At 53.9% G+C, this 23717-nt stretch overlaps 1 protein-coding gene across 4 annotated transcripts in view; it reads left to right on the forward strand.

The window, feature by feature from the left end:
• Positions 1-17794: 17794 nt before the first annotated feature.
• Positions 17795-23717, forward strand: part of LOC116945163 (uncharacterized) — a 33064-nt gene continuing 27141 nt past the window's right edge. For 2 of the 4 annotated variants that reach the window (XR_012942620.1, XM_076068918.1), the window contains exon 1: positions 17795-22651. Coding sequence is in view for 3 of the 4 variants with exons in the window: in XM_076068918.1 (XP_075925033.1) it covers positions 21905-22651 (747 nt within the window). In the remaining variant the exon portion in view is untranslated. The remainder of the gene's footprint in view (positions 22652-23717) is intronic. The other 2 variants (XM_076068919.1, XM_076068920.1) reach the window with 2 other exon arrangements.

Genomic DNA, 23717 nt, shown 5'->3' on the forward strand with positions numbered 1-23717 from the left:
GCCACCAATGACGAATGTCTGAGCTGGTCGTGGGCCTCCTTTATATTGACTCACCTCAAATGAGTACCTGGTGCGGTGTTTAAACATTGCCACTATGGAGACAATGGCGGTTGGGCGTGGTCACACACCCCCTCGTGTACCATGCCGGCCTTCATAGGTGCTCGCGAATAGCATTTGCCCCTATAGTTTGCTATGTGAGTGTGATAGTGTGCGTGTATGGATGCCCTGGTGGTACCCCTATTTATGAAGGGGGACCGCACAGACTGTAACAACTAGAGGGGCATTTCACTCCTCAGTGTGCCAGGAAAGGTGCTGGCAAGGATTATTCAACATCGCCTTGCCAGGCACGCTGAGGAGAGGCTTGCGGAGCCCCAGTGCGGTTTCAGGAAAGGGCGGTCCTGCACAGATGCCATATTCTCTGTCCGTCTGCTACAGCATAGGTGTAGGGAATTCCAGCAAGATCTACATCTCTGCTTTATTGACCTGGTCAAGGCCTATGATACCATCAATAAGCCTGGGCTCTGGGTTGTTCTTCGTGCTTTTGGAGTACCTGACCCTCTGCTCACGATCATTAAGGACCTTCATGATGGTGAGCGGGCCCGGGTAAAACTACGTGGCCGGGAGTCCGAGCCTTTCCCTGTACACCTTGGGGTGCGACAGGGATGTCCTCTGGCTCCCACATTATTTAACATCTATTTCGATCACGTAGTTCGTGAAGCCTTCAATAGCTGTACCGGGGGAATCTCCATATGGTACAGATATAATGGGAGGCTGATCGATGCCCGGGTGCGGTCAAGGGATGGCTCTCTATTGCTCAACCACGTTATGTATGCTGATGATTTGGTAATAGCTGCTCATTCAGAGGAGTAGTTGGAGACGCTGCTGCTGCTGAGACTGGAGCGTGCCACTAAGAGATGGGGCCTTACCATCAGCCCCACCAAAACTAAGCACCTGCCTGGGTATTTTGTACCATCGGATACTCCACTCCCACAACTCCCAATCGGTGATGGGGCAGTTGTGGAGAGAGTGGAGAGTTTCCCATACCTGGGAAGTGTGCTTATGACCGGCTCCAGTTTAACAGCAGAGGTCTCACTCCGAATCAGTCGAGCGGCAATATCTTTTCATCGGTTGCGTAACGCTGTGTGGAAGTTACCTGGTCTGTCACTCCGCACTAAGCTTCAGGTCTTCTCGGCCACGGTCATTCCCTTCCTTCTTTACGCTTGCGAAACGTGGACCCCCCTAATGGAACATCTTCACCGGTTAGAAACATTTAGGCTGGCCTGCCTACGATCCGTCCTGGGTTTAACCAGACTGGATCGTGTGAGGAGCTCACAAATCCTTGAAAGATCTGGGCAAGGTCCCATCGGTGAGCTCCTCCGGCGGGCAAGACTGCGATGGCTGGGTCATGTAGCCCGCATGCCCAGCCACCGCATGCCGAAACAGCTTTTGTTCGGCCGGATCGAGGGGGCTAAGCGGGCGCGGCACGGGCTAGAGAAGAGATGGAGTGATGTGGTACAGGAGGACGTGGAGCTGAGTGGACTTGCCGATGACTGGTACCAGCGGTGTCAAGATCGGCCTCTGTGGAGGAGGCTCGTGAAGAACGCTACTGGGCAGTTGGAGGTAGTCGCCCTCCAACAACAACGGAGGGCGGAGGAGCGACGCTCACAGCAATGAGCGGAGCGCCGGGTGGCTAAAGCACAGCAGGTTGGCACAGTAGGGGGCACAGGTGGTGCATCGGCCAGTCATCTCAGTCAGTCGACCCGTGGCACTTGGGTCTGCCCCGTGACCTCCTGCCAGCGGGCGTTCGACACTCCACGTGGCCTCAAGGTGCACATGTCCTGACACAAGCGTCGTGGTGACGTCACCGCCACTTAGTGGCGAATGGCGGTTGTTGTCGTGTATGTGTTGGTGAGTTAGTATGTAAGTATGATATGTGTGGGTGATTGCACGCCTCCGTGCTTGGGTTTGTGCTTTTTAATGAATGTAAATAAATATTGCAGCATATGGGTTGTGTGATAGTAAAACTGTGAATGTGTGTGCATGTATCGGCTCTCGCATTATTTAATATTTTGGCACAGCCTTCAGAGGCTGTGCCAGTGAATTTTACATATGGTATATATACAGTGGGGAAGCTGACAAATGTCTGGGTGTGATCAGGTCATCGTTACCGTATGTGTGCTGATGACTTGGACATTGCTGCTTACTCTAAGAAAGAATTGGAGACTGCTGCTGAACAGAAATTCCCCGTAAAGCCTTAGCAGACTTGGGGCAAGTGCTGTTAGCGAGCATCTATGAAGGCCAGCACGGCATACGAGCGGGTGGGTGGCCAGTACCAAGCCCGGCCGCCTTTGTCTTCCCCAGTGGCGATGTTTAAACTCTGCACCAGGTACTGATTTGAGGGTGAGCCGACCTAGGGGAGGCCCAGGACCGGTTCAGATAATCGCCACTGTTTGTGGTTTGTAGTAGCACAGCGCGCTAATCACGAGTGCCGGATTATCCTCGTAGCACAAGTAGCTACATATGTAGCTACGGGCCCCGCGCTAAATGCTTTCAAGCTATCAATTCCGATTCAGTGATTCTCCATTTGCTCTATTACTTTAGTACTATACCGCCTTCAACTTTTACGAACGACCGGGTGTTTAAGTTTAGTCATTTGTCGTATTATCTGGCTGTATAGCAAATGAAAAAATACAATTATATTACTATGCAAGTTAAAAATTTGTGTTTGAATGTTTTTTTAGGTCCCCTTTATGACATCACACGCTACAGGCCCAGCACTCGCTTCATCCGGCACTGCTAACCACTGCGCCACCACTCCCCCCTCAACCCGGAGAGTGGGCCCCTGTCAAACAAAACAACTGCCAGGTTCTCTGTGCCATCAAACGATGCACTCCCTCGAATATCAATGAGTATTGGCGTGGTTGTACAAAGGGTATGGAGGAGTTCCCAAATCTGAGCATGTGATCATATTAAGCTCCGGTTTTTTGTTTTTTGCAACGGAGGTCTCACCCCGAGTCAGTCGAGCGGCGTTATCTTTGCAACGGCTGTGTAACGCTGCTGTGTGGAAGCTGTCTTGGTCTGTCACTCGACAGGAAGCTCTGGATCTTCTCGGTCACAGTTATGACCTCTATTCTGTACACTTGCGAAACGTGGAGCCATTTAAAGGAACATCTGCACCGGGTTGACACATTCAGGCTGGCCCTGAACTGCGATCCATCCTGGGTTTAAGCAGGCTGGATTGTGTGAGGAGCTCAACACATCCTTAAAAGATCTGAACTCGGTCCCCATCATCGGTGAGCTATTGGGGCAGGCGAGGCTCCGTTGGCTGGGTCACGTAGCCCACATGGCTAGTCACCGCATGCACAAGCAGCTTCTGTTTGGCCGAAAAAAGGAGGCTAAATGGGCGCGGCACGGGCTAGAGAAGAGATGGAGTGATGTGGTACAGGAGGATGTGGAGCTGAGTGGACTTGCCGATGACCGGTACCAGCGGTGTCAAGATCGGCCTCTGTGGAGAAGGCCCGTGAAGGACCCTGCTACTGGGCAGTTGGAGGCAGGCGCCCTCCAACAACAACAACGGAGAGCAGAGGAGCAACGCTCACAACCACTCGCGGAGCGCTAGGTGTATAAAACGCAACGAGTTGCCACAGTGGGCCCACACGTGGTGCATCGGCCAGCCTATCTCGGTCAACCCATGACAATTGGGTCTTTCCCGTGACCTCTTGCCCGCAGCGAGCCTTCCACACTTCACGTGTTGGCCTCAAAGTGCACCTAGCCTGGTACAAGCGCTGTGGTGACGTCACCGGCACTTAGTGACGAGTGGTCGCTGTTGTTGCTAATGTGTTGGTGTCTTCCGGTGAGTGGTCAGTGAGGGCATGCACGGTATGTAGTAATCAGTGCACGTGTCCGCTGTGTGTTGATGTGTGTGTTGGCGTGCGTGGGGAGCGGTGGCGCAGTGGTTAGCGCACCGGGATACGAACCCGGCGACACGAGTTCCATTCCCCCTAATAACCAATACAAGTGGCGAAGATCTAAACCGCTTCTGGGCCTCTCCAAGGTCGACTCAGCATTAAAGGAGTGGTTCGGTGTGTAAACATAGGCACTGGGGAAACAAAGGCGGCCGCGCGTGATGCTGGCCACCCACCCCTTAATGTGCCGTGCCTGCCTTCAGAGGTGCCCGCTCACAGCTCTTGCCTCAATAGTCTGGCAAGTCTATACGGGGGACATTTGTCTGTGTTAGTGTGCGTGGCTTTTTTGAGGTTCTCCTAATGAGAACCATGATGGGCTGAGTGAGGGTTAGGGGGGTCGGGCTCGTGCAGCCCCCCACTTCCCCCACCACGCGCTTCCACCCACCAGGCTAAAGTAAACACACGCGCACGTGCTCAGACAACAGGGTGCCCGGGTAAAGGTAAAGGCGCAGCCCTGCGCTCGCTCGCTCACGCCACTGCTGGCGGGAGGGGCCTCCACTAGACGGGGCTCTGGAGAGCATTCCTCTAGCGGCCACTCGGACCTTCGCCTTCACGATGGCCGGAGGTGGGAGTACCCACACTTTACCCCACCACGCGCGACCTCGCTGATCGACTGACTGTGGTGTTACCCATATACGCAGCGTCTTTGGCTCGATGACTATTGAGCCAAAGACGGCTGCCACCGCATCGAGCGGCGCTTTCAGATGCGCTTCTGCGGCCGTCTGGAACGCTCTTCCTTCCGATATTAGGAGGTCACTGGAGCTATGCACTGTTACATCATCTGGGTTGACAAACTCACGTATGTAGAACTGCTTTTTGTGTTTAGTATAATGGCCTCCTGCACCTCCGATTAGCACGGTTGGCTACGTAAGGTGCAAAAAAAGTTCAACGTACATACACTGCATGGGTGGGACGGCGCCATTGCATCGACTGCCGCGCCAGGAGATCGAATCGAACCGGCGACCTCTGGATTGCAAGTCCCGTGTTGTTGACCATTGCACCACTGTGGTAGCGTCCAATGTGCCTAAGCGAGCTGGCTATGAACCCGCGGCCACCCGAGTTGGATTTGCTGCCACGTCTAACGTCAGTGGCGAGTGATGTCTGAACCGGTCCTGCATCACTCACGCAGCCATCCCTTGTGGAGTGTGGCTCGCGTGGACTGCTGTGGAGTGTGGCTCGTGTGGACTGCTGTGGAGTGTGGCTCGCGTGGACTGCTGTGGAGTGTGGCTGGCGTGGACTGCTGTGGAGTGTGGCTCGTGTGGACTGCTGTGGAGTGTGGCTCGTGTGGACTGCTGTGGAGTGTGGCTCGCGTGGACTGCTGTGGAGTGTGGCTCGCGTGGACTGCTGTGGAGTGTGGCTCGCGTGGACTGCTGTGGAGTGCGGCTGGCGTGGACTGCTGTGGAGTGTGGCTCGTGTGGACTGCTGTGGAGTGTGGCTCGTGTGGACTGCTGTGGAGTGTGGCTCGTGTGGACTGCTGTGGAGTGTGGCTCGTGTGGACTGCTGTGGAGTGTGGCTGGTGTGGACTGCTGTGGAGTGTGGCTCGTGTGGACTGCTGTGGAGTGTGGCTCGTGTGGACTGCTGTGGAGTGTGGCTCGTGTGGACTGCTGTGGAGTGTGGCTGGCGTGGACTGCTGTGGAGTGTGGCTCGTGTGGACTGCTGTGGAGTGTGGCTCGTGTGGACTGCTGTGGAGTGTGGCTGGCGTGGACTGCTGTGGAGTGTGGCTCGTGTGGACTGCTGTGGAGTGTGGCTCGTGTGGACTGCTGTGGAGTGTGGCTCGTGTGGACTGCTGTGGAGTGTGGCTCGTGTGGACTGCTGTGGAGTGCGGCTCGTGTGGACTGCTGTGGAGTGTGGCTCGTGTGGACTGCTGTGGAGTGTGGCTCGTGTGGACTGCTGTGGAGTGTGGCTCGTGTGGACTGCTGTGGAGTGTGGCTCGTGTGGACTGCTGTGGAGTGTGGCTCGCGTGGACTGCTGTGGAGTGTGGCTCGTGTGGACTGCTGTGGAGTGTGGCTCGTGTGGACTGCTGTGGAGTGTGGCTCGTGTGGACTGCTGTGGAGTGTGGCTCGTGTGGACTGCTGTGGAGTGTGGCTGGCGTGGACTGCTGTGGAGTGTGGCTCGTGTGGACTGCTGTGGAGTGTGGCTCGTGTGGACTGCTGTGGAGTGTGGCTCGTGTGGACTGCTGTGGAGTGTGGCTCGTGTGGACTGCTGTGGAGTGTGGCTCGTGTGGACTGCTGTGGAGTGTGGCTGGCGTGGACTGCTGTGGAGTGTGGCTCGTGTGGACTGCTGTGGAGTGTGGCTCGTGTGGACTGCTGTGGAGTGTGGCTCGTGTGGACTGCTGTGGAGTGTGGCTCGTGTGGACTGCTGTGGAGTGCGGCTCGTGTGGACTGCTGTGGAGTGTGGCTCGTGTGGACTGCTGTGGAGTGTGGCTCGTGTGGACTGCTGTGGAGTGTGGCTCGTGTGGACTGCTGTGGAGTGTGGCTCGCGTGGACTGCTGTGGAGTGTGGCTCGTGTGGACTGCTGTGGAGTGTGGCTCGTGTGGACTGCTGTGGAGTGTGGCTCGTGTGGACTGCTGTGGAGTGCGGCTCGCGTGGACTGCTGTGGAGTGCGGCTCGCGTGGACTGAACGGAGCTTAACTCGCCATGTGCGTGCGCATTTCTGTGCCGCTCAATTGCGGTTTCCGGCAGATCTTTGGCTGCCCATAGGAGCAGCAGCAGCAGCAGGAGGAGGAAGAGGAGGAGGACAAGCGAGGAAATGGAGAAAAGCGAAAACAGAATGTGATAAACGACTTCCTCCAAGGCGTAACCCGTGGCCACCGCCGAATTATTCGGAGCAGGCAAACGAACGCTGTGGCCTCGTCCCTCTGGTCCACGGGCCCCGTAGCCGGACCAACATCTCAGCGCCGATCGTTAGGGGGGGGGGGGGGGGGGGGGCGGATCTCAGTGAGAGGTGCAGGCGCAGCCCTGCAATTGCCCGCTCTCACGCCACCGCCGGCAGACGGGGCCTCCACTCTTCTAGAGACCTCCCTCGAGAACGTGCGTTGGCCCTACTCTTCCAGACGTCTTGGGAGAGGTGGGAGCACCCACATGCTGCCCCACGCGACCTGCCGATCCATTGGTGCTGGGTAGACGGAGGCGGAGAGGGTGGTGGGGGGGTGTAAATTAACCCGCTTCATTTGTCCACTGCCGCGCCGGGAAAACGAGCCAGCGAACCGAGTGATGCAGTACTCGGTCAACTCGGGGCAGGTGGGGGAGCTCACAGTGGCCGTGTCGGAAGCGCTGAGTCGGCATCCGCGATGAAACAAAGTTCTCCAGGGGGCTCTAGCTCGGCCACCAACGACTTACGCCGAGACTCGAAGGCGTACACAGGCAACGGGCTCTGTCGTGGAGAGCCGCACACTTGTAGAGGACACTGGGAGGGATCTCAGACGTGGCTCTGTGACGTTCTCTGACTCGGGGGCGGGGGGGGGGGTGCGGAGCCCCCCGACGCCTTCAAACTAAACCGGAAGCGTCGCGTATGCCACCACCGCGACATCGACACGCGGGGAACCCCCCAAAGCGCGGGTCCCGGGGCGGTCGCCCCGATTCGCCGTGTACCCTAGGGACGGCTGTGGCGATAGGATATTTGGGCGAAAATCAAAAGCGTCTTTGTTGTGAGCCACGGGGCTCACAGTGGAGGAAGGATGTGCCAAGGCGACTGCAGTGCGACCTCCAGCCCACGGCACCAGAGGGAGGGAGGGAGGGAGCTGTCAGCGACTTCATCTGATCGCCGGGACGGCACCGTCGTTTGTTGTTGTTCGCAGCACCGTGATGGATGAGGCGCTTTTCGTCCGAGTGATTGCCCATTGTTTGACAGTCGGCATTGGGGGACATTCGGCTTTGGTGCTCGACACGCGCGCAAACACACATGTTGGATTTCTAGTTGTTATCAAAATATTATTGTTGTTGTCGTACGTCCCCCCCCCCACCAGACACCCACCGCCCCCACTGCTCGTGGAGGTGGCTCGTCCACAGCCGTGTGAGCCGTGTAGGCTATTTGACCATACTTCACCGCGCTGGGCATTGCGGGTTAGTGAAGGGAGCAGGGGGTGATTTGCGAGGGAGGGGGGGGGGGCACAGGGAGCTCAATGGGCGCTTCTTGTGTCACTCGCCACTGCGTGATATTTTCCGTGACCGGGTGTGGAACTCAGGTCGCCGGGACTGCAGCTCATGGACGACTGCGACACTCACCTCTGAAGTCAGAGAACCGTGTAGACCCAGTGCCGGATTATCCCAGTAGCACGAGTAGCTACACAAGTAGCTACACATGTAGTAGCTACTCGTGTAGCTACGGGCCCCGCACTTTCAAGGGCCCCGCGCTAAATGCTTTCAAGCTATCAATTCTGGTTCAGTGATTCTGCACTTGCTCTATTACTATAGTACTATACCACCTTCAACTTTTACGAACGACTGGGTGTTTAAGGTTAGCGATTTGTCGTATTATCTGGCTGTATAGCAGGTAAGAAATACAATTACTTTACTATGCAAGTAAAAAAACGTGTGCTTTAATATTTACGTGTTTTTATGTAGGGCCCCTTTATAACATCATTCTACAGGCCCCGCACTAGCTTCATCCGGCACTGTATAGGCGCATGTACACACAAATCACAGTCACATACAATACAGATCCCCTCCCCCCATCAATCCTCGACGGACAAGGAGGGGGCGAAGGGCTGTTCATGAGCATCGACGAAGAAGGTAGTCACAGCGCACGAGGCAGTCGCGTGGTCAGAACCACGCCCGACCGCCTTTGTCTTCCCAGTGCTGACGTGTACACGCCGCACCAGGCACTGGAAGCGCCAGGGAACTGAAGTTAGGCAACGTTGACCAATCAACGTTGAATGGCGAGGTGGCGACGGGATGGCAGTACAGCAAGCGGGTTCGTGAAACCCGTCCGGTGCGGATCTTTTGTGTGGCAGCCCTGACCACGTGACGCGTGGTGAAGTCTTTACGGGCCAGAGGTGGCGAGGGCTCATTGGAGGCACGGGGGTGGGGTGGTAACGGGGGAGACTTTCATCCAGCAGTGGATCGACCATCCCTGACGCTTGCTAAATGATGACGCCGCTATTATGATCTTAAGCCTGGCATCTTGTGCTAAGAACATGTGTTGGCATTCACGTTGGGGGTGGGGTGGAGATAGGGGGGGGGTGAAGGGTGAAGTGGCGGGGGGGGGAGGGCTATGGAGGGAATTTTGCACCGCACGTGGTTTTTGTGGCCAAAGTTTTTGGAGCATTTGTATGGATACATTCTCTATCCAGCTAAGCCGAGGACACGTGCATTTATTTACACGTGCTCGCCTTTGGACGCAACGCGTGTTTATTGGCTTTCGTTTAGTATTCCCCCCCCGACCCAATCTCGTGTTCGTTATCTGTGCGACCGGGGCTGTCTCGAGTGTTGCCGAGTAGCCAACGACACAGACGTCGTCGGAGATTTGGATGATTTATCGCACACCGAGCGACGGGTAAACGCTCGTCGTTGGATATGTTCGTAATCGTCGTGATCATCATCATCATTGATTAAAGCTACCATACTGCCTCTACTTGACTACTGTGACATCGTGTATAAATCAGCCCCAAGTACTGTACTGAAGAAGCTTGATTCCATCTATTTGCATTGAACTGCCCATACAGGACTCACCACTGTGATCTCTACATTGGGTCAAACTTAACATCTCTTAATGTTCGACGACTTGTGCACCAGATCTTATTTATTCACGATGTACTTACAAAAAAATCCGCAGACTACCTGCTGGATCTCCTCTCTTTTTCAAAGAACAAATTTGACCTCAAGTCTTCGCTCATTTACCAGCTTCACATTCCCTATTGCCGTACAAAAACCGGAGGAAGGGCCTTTGCTATCGATGCCCCCAGGGTCTGGAATGCTATTGCCAATAAACTGCAACTTGAATCACTACCTATGAGATCTTCACTCAAAACTGCTCTAGAGGAGTTGTACACCCCTAGCTGCCGCTGCTATTCAGTGGCCTAAAATAAAATAAAATGTTTCGCTCCGGATGACCGCTGCAAAGTATTATCTGTATTTTGATTTAGTGTGCTGATCTTAAAGGTTCATTGAAAAATGTGATACTCCGACTGATGCTCCTGTTGTTGTGGAGTGACTCATGCAGCCAGCTATGGCTCTAGGGTTTGGTGTTACATGCTATTTATGTAGTTTATTGTTAAAAATTCGGTCACAGTCCCTATGATCACTGTTACATTGTATTTATGGCTTTATTTTGGTGATTTCGAAAACGTTTTTTGGTTTGGCCATGTTTTTGTTTATTGTAGTACGGAGTTAGACTGATGGCTTTAATCTTAGTTGTCTTGTGGTTGTTGTTGTTGTTGTTTGACTTGCATCCCACTGGGATTTTTTGCACACAGCGTTGGTGTACGGTGCTATTTCAGGAATATTTTGATATTTTTTCCTGGATTTTCTGTTTGCACAGTCACATAGTCATTTTAAGATGTTTTATTGTTCATGTTTTTGTTTTTTGTTTGTTGCGGTTGCACCCGATTCAAGAGCCGAATGGCTCACAGGGCTATACCAAATAAATGGAACTATGGAACTATGGAACTATCATCATCAGCCATTATCGATCCACCGCTGGACGATCCCGGAATGCGGCAATTCGATCCAGTACCCGTGCGCAAACCGATTATTTCAACGTCACATCTCCCGGGTGTCACGGCCTCTCGGACGCGTTCCACTCCTTAGCTGCCTCTCCGTTATTATTCTTGACCATCCGGCATCGACCCTTCTGGCCGTGACGCGTCCCGCTCAAGCCTCGACGCGTGGAATCAAAGACAGGAATCGTCCCTGCGCGTGGTCGCTAATCCGCGCGTTCCACCTTTTCGTCCCTCGGTGTAATGCCAAGCACGCTTGTTCGCCATGACTGTTTACACATTTTTCACTTTGTTACGTTCCCGGTTCACCACGTGGGCGCGTTACTCACCAACGCCACAGAGGGTGGCACGCGGGGCTTCAAATCAACTCTCTTCTTCACTAGCACGTGACAGATCTTGGATTGATTATTGTTGCACTCTTTTGTTCTATGCACGCGGGGTATTTGTAATAATTCATAACTTACCGCCTTTGCCAATTTAATGGTGTAGTTATATATTTTAAAAGACAGTGCTCTGAATGATGGGTCGCTCAGTGGAATGTGCCAATTATTAGTCCCCCTGACGTCATTGCAGCGATACTACCCATAACGCAGTTCCAGCAGCATTGTATTATTTTACTTTTTGTTAACTACAAACGAGTTTACGTGGCCGTAATGCATGTTAGAATATTAAATGGGTTGTCTGTAACTCAGTCGCTACTATGGAGTAGCTATTCCTATTTACAAACTGTTCATCAGGAAACAATGTCGAGTTGTGATTCTCGTCAGGCCTCACGGTGTAAACAAGTTCAGTCTCCAACCTTCATCTTCCGATATATATCTCGACTGGCCTCCCAATGAATGTGCCATGAAGAAGGGCCATTACCCGAAACGTCGCCTATGAAATATGTTGCTTTTTAAGGCCGCACGCAGTGGCACTGAACAATAGCGGCCTCTGGGGGCTATGAGATGAACGCGTCACATGACAACACCGCACAACAAAACATCCACGACTCGGTTCACATTGACGCGAACTTACAGAATCATTAATAATGAGGCCTGATCGATTATGAATCACGTCTGGGTAGGTAGATCCAGGAACATCGGTTGAACGAGCACGATTCTGCTGATGAGACCATTAATCTAGAATCCAATCCAGCGATTTGCTCGCTTGAACACATGCTGCTTGAAACCGCGAGTCTATGCCAACGGACGAATTGTCTACACAGTTGCGTATTTGTGGAGACACAGGAGTACGGAGTTGTGGTCCTATTTGCTCGGACGAATCGATGCATCGTTGTAACCCCCTCCGCCCCCCCCCCCTTATGCACAACATCTCCCCCCACACCCACGCTCACCCACGTGTTGTGCATTTTGATGGAAACAGCCGCTTGGGTTAAATGGCTCATGTCTACATCACACTGCCAAGTAGCCACGTGTTCCTGGTTAGTCACGAGCGCTGCGTTTGTACGGGGGGGGGGGGAGTGAAGGAGAGATGGTGGTGATGGTGATGATGGTGGTGGGCCGGTGCGGTGGTAGTGGTGAGATAGTGGTAATTATGGAGTGACGATGCTGGGGTGGCGGTGATGATGGCGGTGGTGCGATGTGTGTGGTGGTTGGGTCGTGGTGGTTGTGGTGATGGTGGGGGGGGGTATCGATGTTGGTGTCATGCGTGCGATGGTGGTGGTGATAGTGCGGTAGGTATTGGTCAGGTGGTGTGATGTGTGTGATGGCGGGGTAGTGGTGGTGATGGTTGTGATGGTGGTGGTGGTGATAGTGCGGTAGGTATTGGTGGTGGTGTGATGATGTGTGATGGCGGGGTAGTGCTGGTGATGGTTGTGATGGTGGTGGTGATAGTGCGGTAGGTATTGGTGGTGGTGTGATGTGTGTGATGGCGGGGTAGTGGTGGTGATGGTTGTTATTGTGGTGATGGTTGTGGTGAAAGCGTGATTGTTGTGGGGAAGTGGTGGTGATGGCGGTGAGGGGTAAGAGACATGACCCACCGATTAGAACCCACGACGTTGACCATCACTTGACAATAACACAGACCACGTGCGAGTGCATTTGGCCCGGTTCGATGTGCTGAAGCGAAACCTCTGCCGTCTGACCTGTGTTTCATCACAACATCACAACAACACAACATCACAACAACACAACATCATATATTGACACTGGCCAAAGGATCCCATGAATGTAGACATCGCAATGCGCGTGGACGGTCATTGGCGCGCCACTGCAATGAAGTGCTCGAGTCTCTATGCTTGTCGTGAACGAGCAAGCAATGCCTGGCCACAGCCAACATCAGTGCCGAGTGACATCCAAACCGATGCCGAACATCCCCTGGGTCGACTCAGCCTTCAACGAGTACCTCCTACGGGGTGTAAAGCATCAGCATCGGGGAGACAAAGGCGGCCGGGCGCGATGCTGGCCACCCACCCCCTTTCGCGTGCCGTACCGTTCTCAAAAGGTTGTTCGCGAACAGCACTTGCCCCAACAGCGTGTCGAAGGCTACACGGGGGTGTGTGGAATCTTTGCCTTTGTGTGTTAGCTCGGCGGTCAGGAAGCAGTCTAAGTGAAACGCAGCACGCGTGCTGCCGCGCTCGCACGCGCGCTGCCGCTCACGCGCGCGTGTTTCGTGACCGTGTTATGAGCGGGCACTTTGGCGGCATTCACGATCCCGGCGCGCGGTGGATGTTTGAGATTCCGTGGCTTTTCAATGTGCGCCGAGAGAAATAAGTTCGGGACACGGGGGGGGGGGAAACACTCCTGGAAGGACCATAGTTTAAGAATAGCGAAGCCCTTGGACACTAAGTGGGGGTGCTATACCGTGTGTGTGTGTGTAGAACAAAGACACAATTCCACCGGGTAGTCTTTACCGGCGTTTGGGGCAAGTGCTGTTAGCGAGCACTTCCGAAGGCCGGCACGGCACGCGAGGGAGTTGGTAGCCAGGACCACGCCAAGACCGCATTCTCTCCCTCTGGAGTCGAGGGTTGACACCGCACTGTACCAGCTACTTTTTAAGGCTGAGTCGACCGACAGGAAGCCGGCAATTAATCATGGCTCGGATTCGAACTCAGAGTGCTGGGTCCGTAGCGCAACGCGCGATTTACTGCGCCACCCCTCCCCCACCACATTCACTCACCCACACACTCACACACCCACTCACCCACACACACACTAACTCACCCACTCACCCACCCACCCACACACTCACCCACACACTCACCCACATACTCACCCACCCACACACTCACCCACCCACCCAACCACTCACCCACACAATCACCCACCCACACACTCACCCACACACCCACCCACTCACTCACCCACACACTCACCCACCCACCCACGCACCCACTCACCCACCCACACACTCACTCACCCACACACTCACCCACCCACACACTCACTCACCCACACACTCACCCACACACGCACTCACTCATCCACCCACACAGACACTCACCCACCTACACACTCACTCACCCACACACTCACCCACACACTCACCCACCCACACACTCACTCACCCACACACTCACCCACACACTCACTCACCCACACACTCACTCACTCACTCACCCACACACACACACACTCACTCACCCACACACTCACTCACCCACACACACACTCACCCACCCACCACTGACCCTGCCAAACACTGACCGACCCACCCACCCACACATTCACTCACCCACCCACAAACTCACCTACCCACACACTCACCCACACACTCACCCACACACTCACCCACCCACCCAAACACTCACCCACACACTCACCCACCCACACACTGACCCACCCACACACTCACTCAACCACCCACACACTCACCAACCCAAACACCCTCAACTACCAACTCACTCACCCACACACCTACATAAACACAGACAAAGATCCCCTGTGTAGCCTTGACAGACTGTTGGGGCAAGTGCTGTTAGCGAGCACCTATGAAGGCCGGCACGGCACACGATGGGGTGGGTGACCAGCACCACGCACGGCCGCCTTTGCCTCCAGAGTCGATGTTTACACACCGCACCAGGTACTCACTTGAGGCTGAGCCGACCTAGGGGAGGCCCACGAACGATTCAGATAATCGTCACTGGTGTTGGCCGCGTTAACCGCAATCCGACCGCTCCCCACTGCACACACCCGCACACCTACCCACACACCCACTGACCCACCACACTGCAGGTCACATCACTCCTCTCTCTGCTACTTTCCCTCGCGCTGCTCTGATGGAATTCCCTCCCCTTCTTCCCAAGTTCTTGACAACAACAACAACACTCAATAACAACCTCGCCCAAATCGAGATTCTACAACTTTGATACGTGCTGCTTGTGGCTGGCCGTATAAAACGGTTGGGCATTCGCTCCGCGAACGGGATTCACGCAGCTGATTTCGCAAGAGAACTCTCCACCCTTCGCCCCCCTCCACACCGGCGGGGGGCGGGGGGCGGTGTTTGTGTGTTTATGCCCCTCTCTGGAGAGAGGAGCACGTGTTTTATGGTAAGCGTAGGAACAGCTTTCTGGAAACGGGGAAACACAGAGGTGGGGGCGGGGGTGGGCCGAGTTGTGTGGGGGGAGGTAAAGAGCGAGCCAGGGAGAGATGAGGGCCGGGGGGGGGGGGGTGAGAAACTGATTGCGAGTGCCAAAGCGCCGGCCAGAAAACGTGGAGGACCTGCGGCGTCCTCTCCGCTTGGCGCTCTGCATTTGAGCGCCCCCACACATCGAGAGGATGCGGGGACAACCGTCTCCGGCCTTGCAAAAGCACGCACACACACACACGTACACACACACGTACACACACGCACGTACACACACGCACGTACACACGCACACACACACACGTACACACACACACACGCACACACACACGCACACACACGCACACACACGTACACACACACGTACACACACACAAGACAAAAACCCCTGTATAGTCTCAACAGACTTTTGGGGTAAGTGCTGTTTGCGAGCACCTATGAATGCCGGCACGGCACACGAGGGGGTGGGTGGCCAACACCACGCCCGGCCGACTGCCTGCCCAGTGGCGATGTTTACTACACACCGCACCAGGTACTCATTTGAGGCTGAGTCGACCTCGGGGAGGCCCACGATCGGTTCAGATAATCGTCACTGCTGTTGGCCGCGATCGGGAATCGAACTCAGGTCGCCGGGTTCGTAGCGCAGCGCGCTCACCGCCACACACGCATTGTTTGATTTACTCCAGCGACTTTCTCTTAAGCGCCGCGTGCTGTTTCGGCGTTATGTCCGACGTTTCGGCTCGACGGCGCAATCGACCGCGAACACTTACGCTGTGCCGTGGTCCGTAACACTGGCCTGAGCGAGCAATTCCCATTGGGTACCCAACCACGCGCGTGTTTAGCTCACAAGCTCAGTTCCCGCGCGTCTGCGCAGTTGTGTGAGCGCGACTCTTCGGAAGCTGATTTTCATTCACTTCCAATTCAACTGAATTTTCGGTTCACGTCCCGAAAGAGAGGCCGCGTTTCTAGTCAATCGGCCAAGGACCATTAGCGAGTGGCAGCCGCCGAGGAACGGAACGCGTCCCGAGACGACATCCGCAGAAGAAAAAAAACCCCACAGTCAATCGACAACAATGAGATGTAGCGACGGGGATGGTGCAGCTCGTGAGCACGGTGCGAGGTGGATGCGTCACATCGCACGGTCGCGAGAGAAGTGGGGGGGTGGGGGCGGAGTCCGTCCCCTGGCGAACGGCGAATCGGGCGACCGACCCGGACCCCGCGCTTTCGGGGAGCCCACGCTTTGCGGTCACGGTGATAGATGTAAGAATTGTCGTTTCGGTGGGGGGGGGGGGCCCACACGGCGTGATTTGCCCCGGGCACCGCACCCCTCCCCCCTATGGACAACCCTGGCTAGCATATTGGGGAAAGCCTTCATCCAGCAGTGGAATGACCACGGGTGATGATGACGACGATGGTGATGATGATGATAGTGAAAACATGTCTCCTCTGGGCACCTTACGATGCTGCTCTTCACTATTAACACTTTCAGAGAGGCCCGTGTACTAACGACAACGATTGAAGGCGGCCCGGGATCAAAACGCGTTGACATTGTTCACGCGGCGGGCGAAAGCAGCATGCGATGCTGCAGGGGAGCTGCGTGTCCAGGGAGAGGCGTCGTATCATGCGCGGTGGGCCGCGAGGACTGGCGTGCTTTTAAAACAAAAACTAATTCTACATATAAATCCCCGCTTTGCAAGCCATGCCCCCTTAAGGCCCACGTGGTTGGCCGCGCGCCACGTGGCAGAGCCGAGCTTCGGCCGCTTTCTCTGCTGGGTTCAGAGCTGGGGGGGGGGGGGGGGTTGGGGGGTCGAATTTTCATCTCGTGTTTGTGTTTGTCGTGGGCACAGGCCATCTGGGGACGCGAGGTTGGGGGCAGGCGCGGTGGGGGGGGGGGCTCTGCCGATGGGCTTTGATCTCTCGGAAGAGAAGGAACCGATGATGCGGATTCTCACCCCGAACCTTCCGCGACCCCCTTCGGTACCCGCGGGATGCGGGACAAGGAGGGGGGGGGGGGTTGAAGGTCGCTGTCGCGGTGGTGTCGCTCGCTGTAGGATTCGCTATGGATCTGTTGGCGCAAGGAGTGCCGTGGAACCTGAATGTTGTGTCCGGTTTGGTTTCGTTGAACCAGGTTGGGAAGCTCAGAGACATGAGGATATGAGTCTCATTTGCCAGGGTGGCCTGGATGAGTGTGGGTGGGTGAGTGTATACGTGGGGAAAACGTCGAGCGGCGGTTAGCCCGTTGCACTACGAAGCCGCCCACGCGATTTCGATTCCTGCTCATGGCCAACACCGGTGATGCTGATCTGAACCGGGCGTGATTCCCCCTAAGGTCGACTCAGCCTCAAATGAGTACACCTGGTGCGGTGTGTAAACATTGCCGCTCGGGAGACAAAGGCGACCCGGCGTGGTGCTGGCCACCCACCCCCTCGTGTGCCGTGCCGGCCTTCATCGGGGCATCGCTAAAAGCACTTGCCCCTACAGTCTGTTAAGACTATACGGGGGATCTTTGCCTTTGTATGTATGTTGAACTTATTCTTAGTTATTTCGGTAAAGTTACGTTGAAGGGAAACAACAAAATAATAAAATATATATAACAATAAAAATTCTCACGACGTCGTGAGAATTTTTTTTATTGTTTTATATATATTTTATTATTTTGTTGTTTCCCTTCAACGTGACTTTTCCGAAAGAACTAAGAATATGAATTACTGCAGTCACGAAAGCTTTAAATCAAAATTTACGTTGAACTTCTTTCGCACGGTAAGTAGCCAGCCGTGCCAATCGGAGGCGTTGTTGTTGTTGTTGTACGTTCATTCTCGAGTTGTTGCCCTGCCCGTGATGTCGCAATGGTACACGGCGCGGATAAGTTCATTCGAGAGGTGAGCGCCGTGTTCAGTGCTCATCGCTCGCTCGATCTCGATCCGATCTCGCGCGCTAAGCGGGGTCGAGCCTGGATTGTAACGCTTGTGTTTTGATATTACTTTGTATGGGCGACCACATTGCCTAACCAGCTTGTTGAACCTCCCAGCCAATCCCATGCCGCGCTTCCCAGCAACTGTGACTTCGAAAATAACTAGTACAGGACTCTGTACATACGGGACAGATTTGTTCGTATCTCCGAAAGTTACGAAGTCGAATGTTCGAAAGAAGAGGAGTCTCTGTATATACAACAGTTCCATTTTTGCTGGCTAAACTTTTTTTTTAATTGAACCCATCTTAACAATCGCAACAGACGACGCACGTATATTGTTGGAACGGTTGATAGATGTATGTATGTATGAATGTACGTGTAAGTATATTGAATTTCTTTCGCACCGTACGTAGCCAACCGCGCTAATCGGAGGTGCGCGGGAAGGACAAACTAAACAGAAACAGCAGTTCTAGAGAATTTCGTTTTTAATCCGTCTTCAATGTATCTCTATGGGGTTTTGTGGGTCTCTATGTATCTAAATGTGAACTGTGGGTTTAATATACGGTTCATAGTTTTTTGTTGCATTTACACAATGGGACTACTTTGCGGCTTGCATTACATTTCCTCCTGATGTTGCGATGCGGTTGATGGTTACACCACCAGCAGTGTCTTCGATAAGGAGGAGGAATGTCAAAGCCAGGAGATGTGCCATGATGTCTGGGTCTCGAAAGAGGAGGTGTTCTATTCTGGACGGCCGCCTTGTTCAATAATAATCAATAACAATGAGTATTGTGAATCAATAACAATGAGTATTGTGAATCAATAACAATGAGTATTATTATTGATTGGCTCACGCTTGCTGCGCCCTCTAGTGGTCCACGTGGCATTTTTTAACTTGTTTAGAGTTTTGAAAGAACCAAAGAAGATTTTTTCACTTGTTTAGAGTTTTGTTGCTCACAGCGCCATCTGTGGCATTATTGGCTGCATTGTCATGAACACAAAATAGTTTTCACGACACTTTTTTTTACTTATGGTAAGTACTCGCTTAACGCGTACTTTTATACAACACGTTTTTGCTACAACATGTTTTTGTTTGCATTCGGGGACACTTTTCGCGCAACGTGGGACGTGCACCGTTATAATACGATTCCTGAGTGGTCGACGACGAACTACTTTCTTGAGCTGCGCGGCTGAGCGGAATGATACAGTTTGCGGAATGATACATCAACCTTCAGCTATGTGTCCCGCTATCTCACTGTGCGTGCGTACATCGTTTATCGCCACAGCTGATCGTTACGCCGTTAGCGGCGAACTTGTTTTCGCTGAACGCGTTTTTCCTATAACGCGACACTTTTCAGGCACGTATCTAACCGCGTTAAACGAGGACTCAGTGTACACATGGAGGAGCAACCACACCGAGTCAAAGGACTATATTTCAGGAGGGTTATGCTACATTGGCTTTTTCTTTAGTTTAAAGATGTTTTCAGTCGATTAAGGATGAGTGTCTGTTATACAAGTGGGGAGGAAACCCGAGCACCCGGAGAATACCCGCGTGTGCGAGGGGGCAACACTATATCCCCGTACAGATGGAAAGAGACGGCGATTAGTCCCACTTGCTGCACTGCCTTTTTCTCCTGGCGAGACAGGGTATGGAACTTCATCGACGCCCACACGCTACGATGTGGCTCTGCGTCTCACGGCGCTTGCACAGAAGCAGTGGTAAGTTTTACAATTACAGGCAGAGTCGGAAGGTCTTGAATCCGGACGCGAAAGGAGGGAGCCTGGTGGAGGTGGGGGCAGAAGTCGACAGCACGGATGACTGTGAGAAGCGATTTGCGATGTAATTACAAGAGATGTCAAACCGTGTTTGTTGGATCATATCCGCCTTTTAGAAATGGGCCGAGCGTTCCACGTGGAGGTGATCAGAGCGAGCTGCACAGCGCTCACACAGGGAGAAGGCGACGCAGGCTGTGGTCGTGAGCCTCGGGGTCAGGTTCATGGGTGGCCACCTCCACTCTGCTCTTGGCGTTAGTGTGTGGCGCGCGTGTGTGGCGCGCGTGTGTGTTCCGTTCCGCACAGGTGAACGTGACGCACGTGGGTGGCCCACCCTCCTCCCACCGCACCCCTCCCTCCCCCCTCCAAAGACAAAGATCCCCCGTATAGCCTTGGCAAGACTGTTGCGGCAAGTGCTGTCAGCGAGCACCTTTGAAGACAGGCACGGCACACGAGGAGTGACCAACACCACGCCCGGTCGCCTTTGTCTCCCTAGTGGCGATATTTACACACAGCACCAAGTACTCACTTGAGGCTGAGTCGACCTAGGGGGTGGGGGGACCTTGGACCGGTTCAGATAATCGTCACCGGTGTTGGCCGTGAGCGGGAATCGAACCCGGGTCGCCGGGTTCGTAGCGCAGCGTAGCGCTCACCGCTACACCACCCACGTGTGTTGGGAGCGGTGGCACAATGGTTGTCGCACTACGAATCCCGCTCACGGCCAACCTCGCTGACGATTACGTGAACTGGTCCTGAGCCTCCCCTAGGTCGACTAAGCCCGATACGAGCACCTGGTTTGCGGTGTATAAAACATCAGCGCCGGTGAGACAAAGGCGGCCGGGCGTCGCGCTTACATCAACACCCACCTCCCGTCGTGGTTGCGCCGTGCCGGTCCTCGTAGGCGCTTGCTAACAGCACTTGCCCCAACAACCCGTGCTGGCTATACGGGGGACCTTTGTGCGCGCGTCCCCATGTTTGCTCAGCACCCGTGCGAGCAGCGAGGCGTACCGAGAGCCTCACGCGGAGCGGTCTCGACGCGTGGAGCCTTCAGCAGTCGTCTGAGCGCCCGGCGCCGTCAGCGAGCACCGATTTGAGGGCCGGCCCAGCGTGGCCAGCACCGCACCCGTCAGCTAGCCACTTTCTCGTGTGCCGTAGATGTAAAGCACTGCAGCTGCTCGTTTGAGTCGACCTAGGGGGAGGAATCGGGACCAGTTCAGATGTCACGCTCGCGACAGATGTTTAGGCGGTGGATAGGTAATTGAATTCAGGTGGCTGGGTTTTGTAGCACATTGCGCCAACCGTTGCGCCACCGCTCCACACAGGTAGATAACACACGGAGGGGCAGACTGCAACACGCAAATCGACACACGTGCACACGCGCGCGCACACAGTCACACGATCTCGGGGATGGGATAGAATCGGAGGAGGATCGGGGAGGATCGGATCAGTGCGGCATCAGCGACGGATGAAGAGGCTCTTCCTAGGTGTGTGGCACCGTTACCCGGGATCGAATCCAGGTGTCCTGTGCACCGCGTGGCCAGTTCCCGTGCTGTGTCGCCAATCGGTGCTGCATTGTCCACGCTGTTTGTGTACGGCGGATGATGATGATGGTGGTGATGGTGTTGAGTCTGCGATTGTTGTTGCTGGTACTGATGATTATCGCTATTTTTTGTGGTTGATGATTTGGGTGATGCTGATGCAGATTCATCATTGCCTTCTGCTTTGCTGCTGACGATTATTATTATTTGACTCCTGCTAATACTGTTCGTACTACAGCTGAAGATGATGCTGCTGGTAATAATGATGTCAATGGTGAGCGTTATTAATTTATTTCTGCTGTTGCTGATGATGATGCCGCTGATCGTGACCATATTGATTCTTGTCTTTTGTTGTTTATGTTGATATTGTTGCTTCTGCTGATGATGTATCGCTGCTGTCGTTAACACCCTTTCCTGTTCCTGCTGGTGATGATGATATTTTTCTGGTGGTGCCGATGCTGCTGCTTCTGTTGATGATGATGCTACCGTTTTCACCGATGATGACCGTATTGATTATTTTCTGTTCTTGTTGTTCATGCTGCTATTGCTGCTGCTGATTATGATACTTCTGCTGCTGATGATGCTGCCGATGATACTGGTGCTGATGATGATGATGTTGCTGCTTATGATGATACTGATGCTGCTGATGATGATGACGACGATATTGATGATGATACTGGTGCTGCTGCTGCTGATGATGACGATACTGATGATGATACTGGTGCTGCTGCTGCTGATGATGATGACGATACTGATGATGATACTGGTGCTGCTGATGATGATGATGACGATACTGATGATGATACTGGTGCTGCTGCTGCTGCTGATGATGACGATACTGATGATGATACTGGTGCTGCTGCTGCTGCTGATGATGACGATACTGATGATGATACTGGTGCTGCTGCTGCTGATGATGATGACGATACTGATGATGATACTGCTGCTGCTGATGATGATGACGACGATACTGATGATGATGACACTGGTTGTGATGTGTCGATGCAGCATGCTTGCTGTCGCTCAGCCACCCCTGAGCGGCGAGGCGGCTGACGGTAGAGCTCTGGACGAGGGCGAGGAGGATACTGTGAGAGCCGGGGTCAGGAGTCGAACTCAGGTCCCGTTGCCCGAGGCACCGCGGCCCGGTCTGTGGCCGCTCACGGTGTCGAGGAGAGACGCTGAGTACTGGACCGAGTTCCTAAGTCGCAGGGTGAAGTCGCAGAGGGAGGAGGAGAGAGAGGCGAACATGAGCTACGGGCAGAGAAGCAGAGGGGAGTGGCAGGTGAGCGCGCGTGTGTGTGTGTGGGCGTGTATCCCATAGGTCGACTCAGCCTTAAATGAGTACCTAATACGTTGTGTAAGCATCAGCACTGGGGAGACAAAGGCGACCGGGCGTGGTGTTGGACACCCACCGCCTCGAGCGCCGTGCCGGCCTTGATAGGTGCTCCCCTGACAGCACTTGCCCCAACAGTCTGTTGAGGCTTCGCGGGGGATCTTTGTCTTTGTGCCTTGCGTGTTTTTGTTGTTGTTGTTGCAGATTTGGTTTTTCCAAGAGCGGTGCTCGGTGCTTTGTTCACGATTGGAATCCAGCGGCCGCCTTGCGTGAAGAGTCGGCCGTCGTGCGTCGACTCCGCGGTCAAATTTTTTTTTTAAATAAAAAAAGTCATAATAAATGACTCGATTAGAATTACACGTAACAACATCGCCCATTACTTGGCAGGACCCTGAGTCACGAGTGAGGCTTTCCTGGATAATCCGAATAATAATAATTGGGACCTGTTTGCCAGAATCAAAGTATGAAAAAATAAGAATAGGTTTTACCCTTGCTGGCAATAAAGCAGGAGTTATGTTAAGATGTTCAAACGCCGAATATGAAACATTTTAGCAAGGTATCAAGTAACTGCATTAACCACACGCGTACTTGTGGTGAACATGCAAACACAAACACGTGGCTCTGATAATATTTGGCGTTGTCTTTGAAACCTGCACCAGAGTCGGCAGCCTTCTTTAGGGCCTCGTCTCACCACCAGCGTTAGGGCAGAGGACGCCGACAGGCAGTCGGGTTATTAAAAATAATAATAATAATTTGCGTTGATAAAGTGGTGCATTGCATCCGTAGATGCCTGCAATGCGCCACTGTGTGGATGGAAAGAAGGAAATAAATAGAGCATGCTGGGTAAACGGCCAGAACTATAGGGGGTAAAGGTAGAAAACATCTCTTCACGGTGGCGAGATGTTAACTATCTCGCCTGGTGTGCAGGAGCTTGTGGAGTTCGATCATGCCTGTGTATTCGGAGTTTGCATGTCTCTCTCACCGTGATCGCGTGGGATTTTTTTCCGGTCCTCCG

The sequence above is a fragment of the Petromyzon marinus genome, chromosome 23, assembly GCF_048934315.1.
Source record: "Petromyzon marinus isolate PM22_M1 ecotype Great Lakes invasive population chromosome 23, UKy_Petmar_22M1.pri1.0, whole genome shotgun sequence".
Lineage (NCBI taxonomy): Eukaryota > Metazoa > Chordata > Hyperoartia > Petromyzontiformes > Petromyzontidae > Petromyzon > Petromyzon marinus.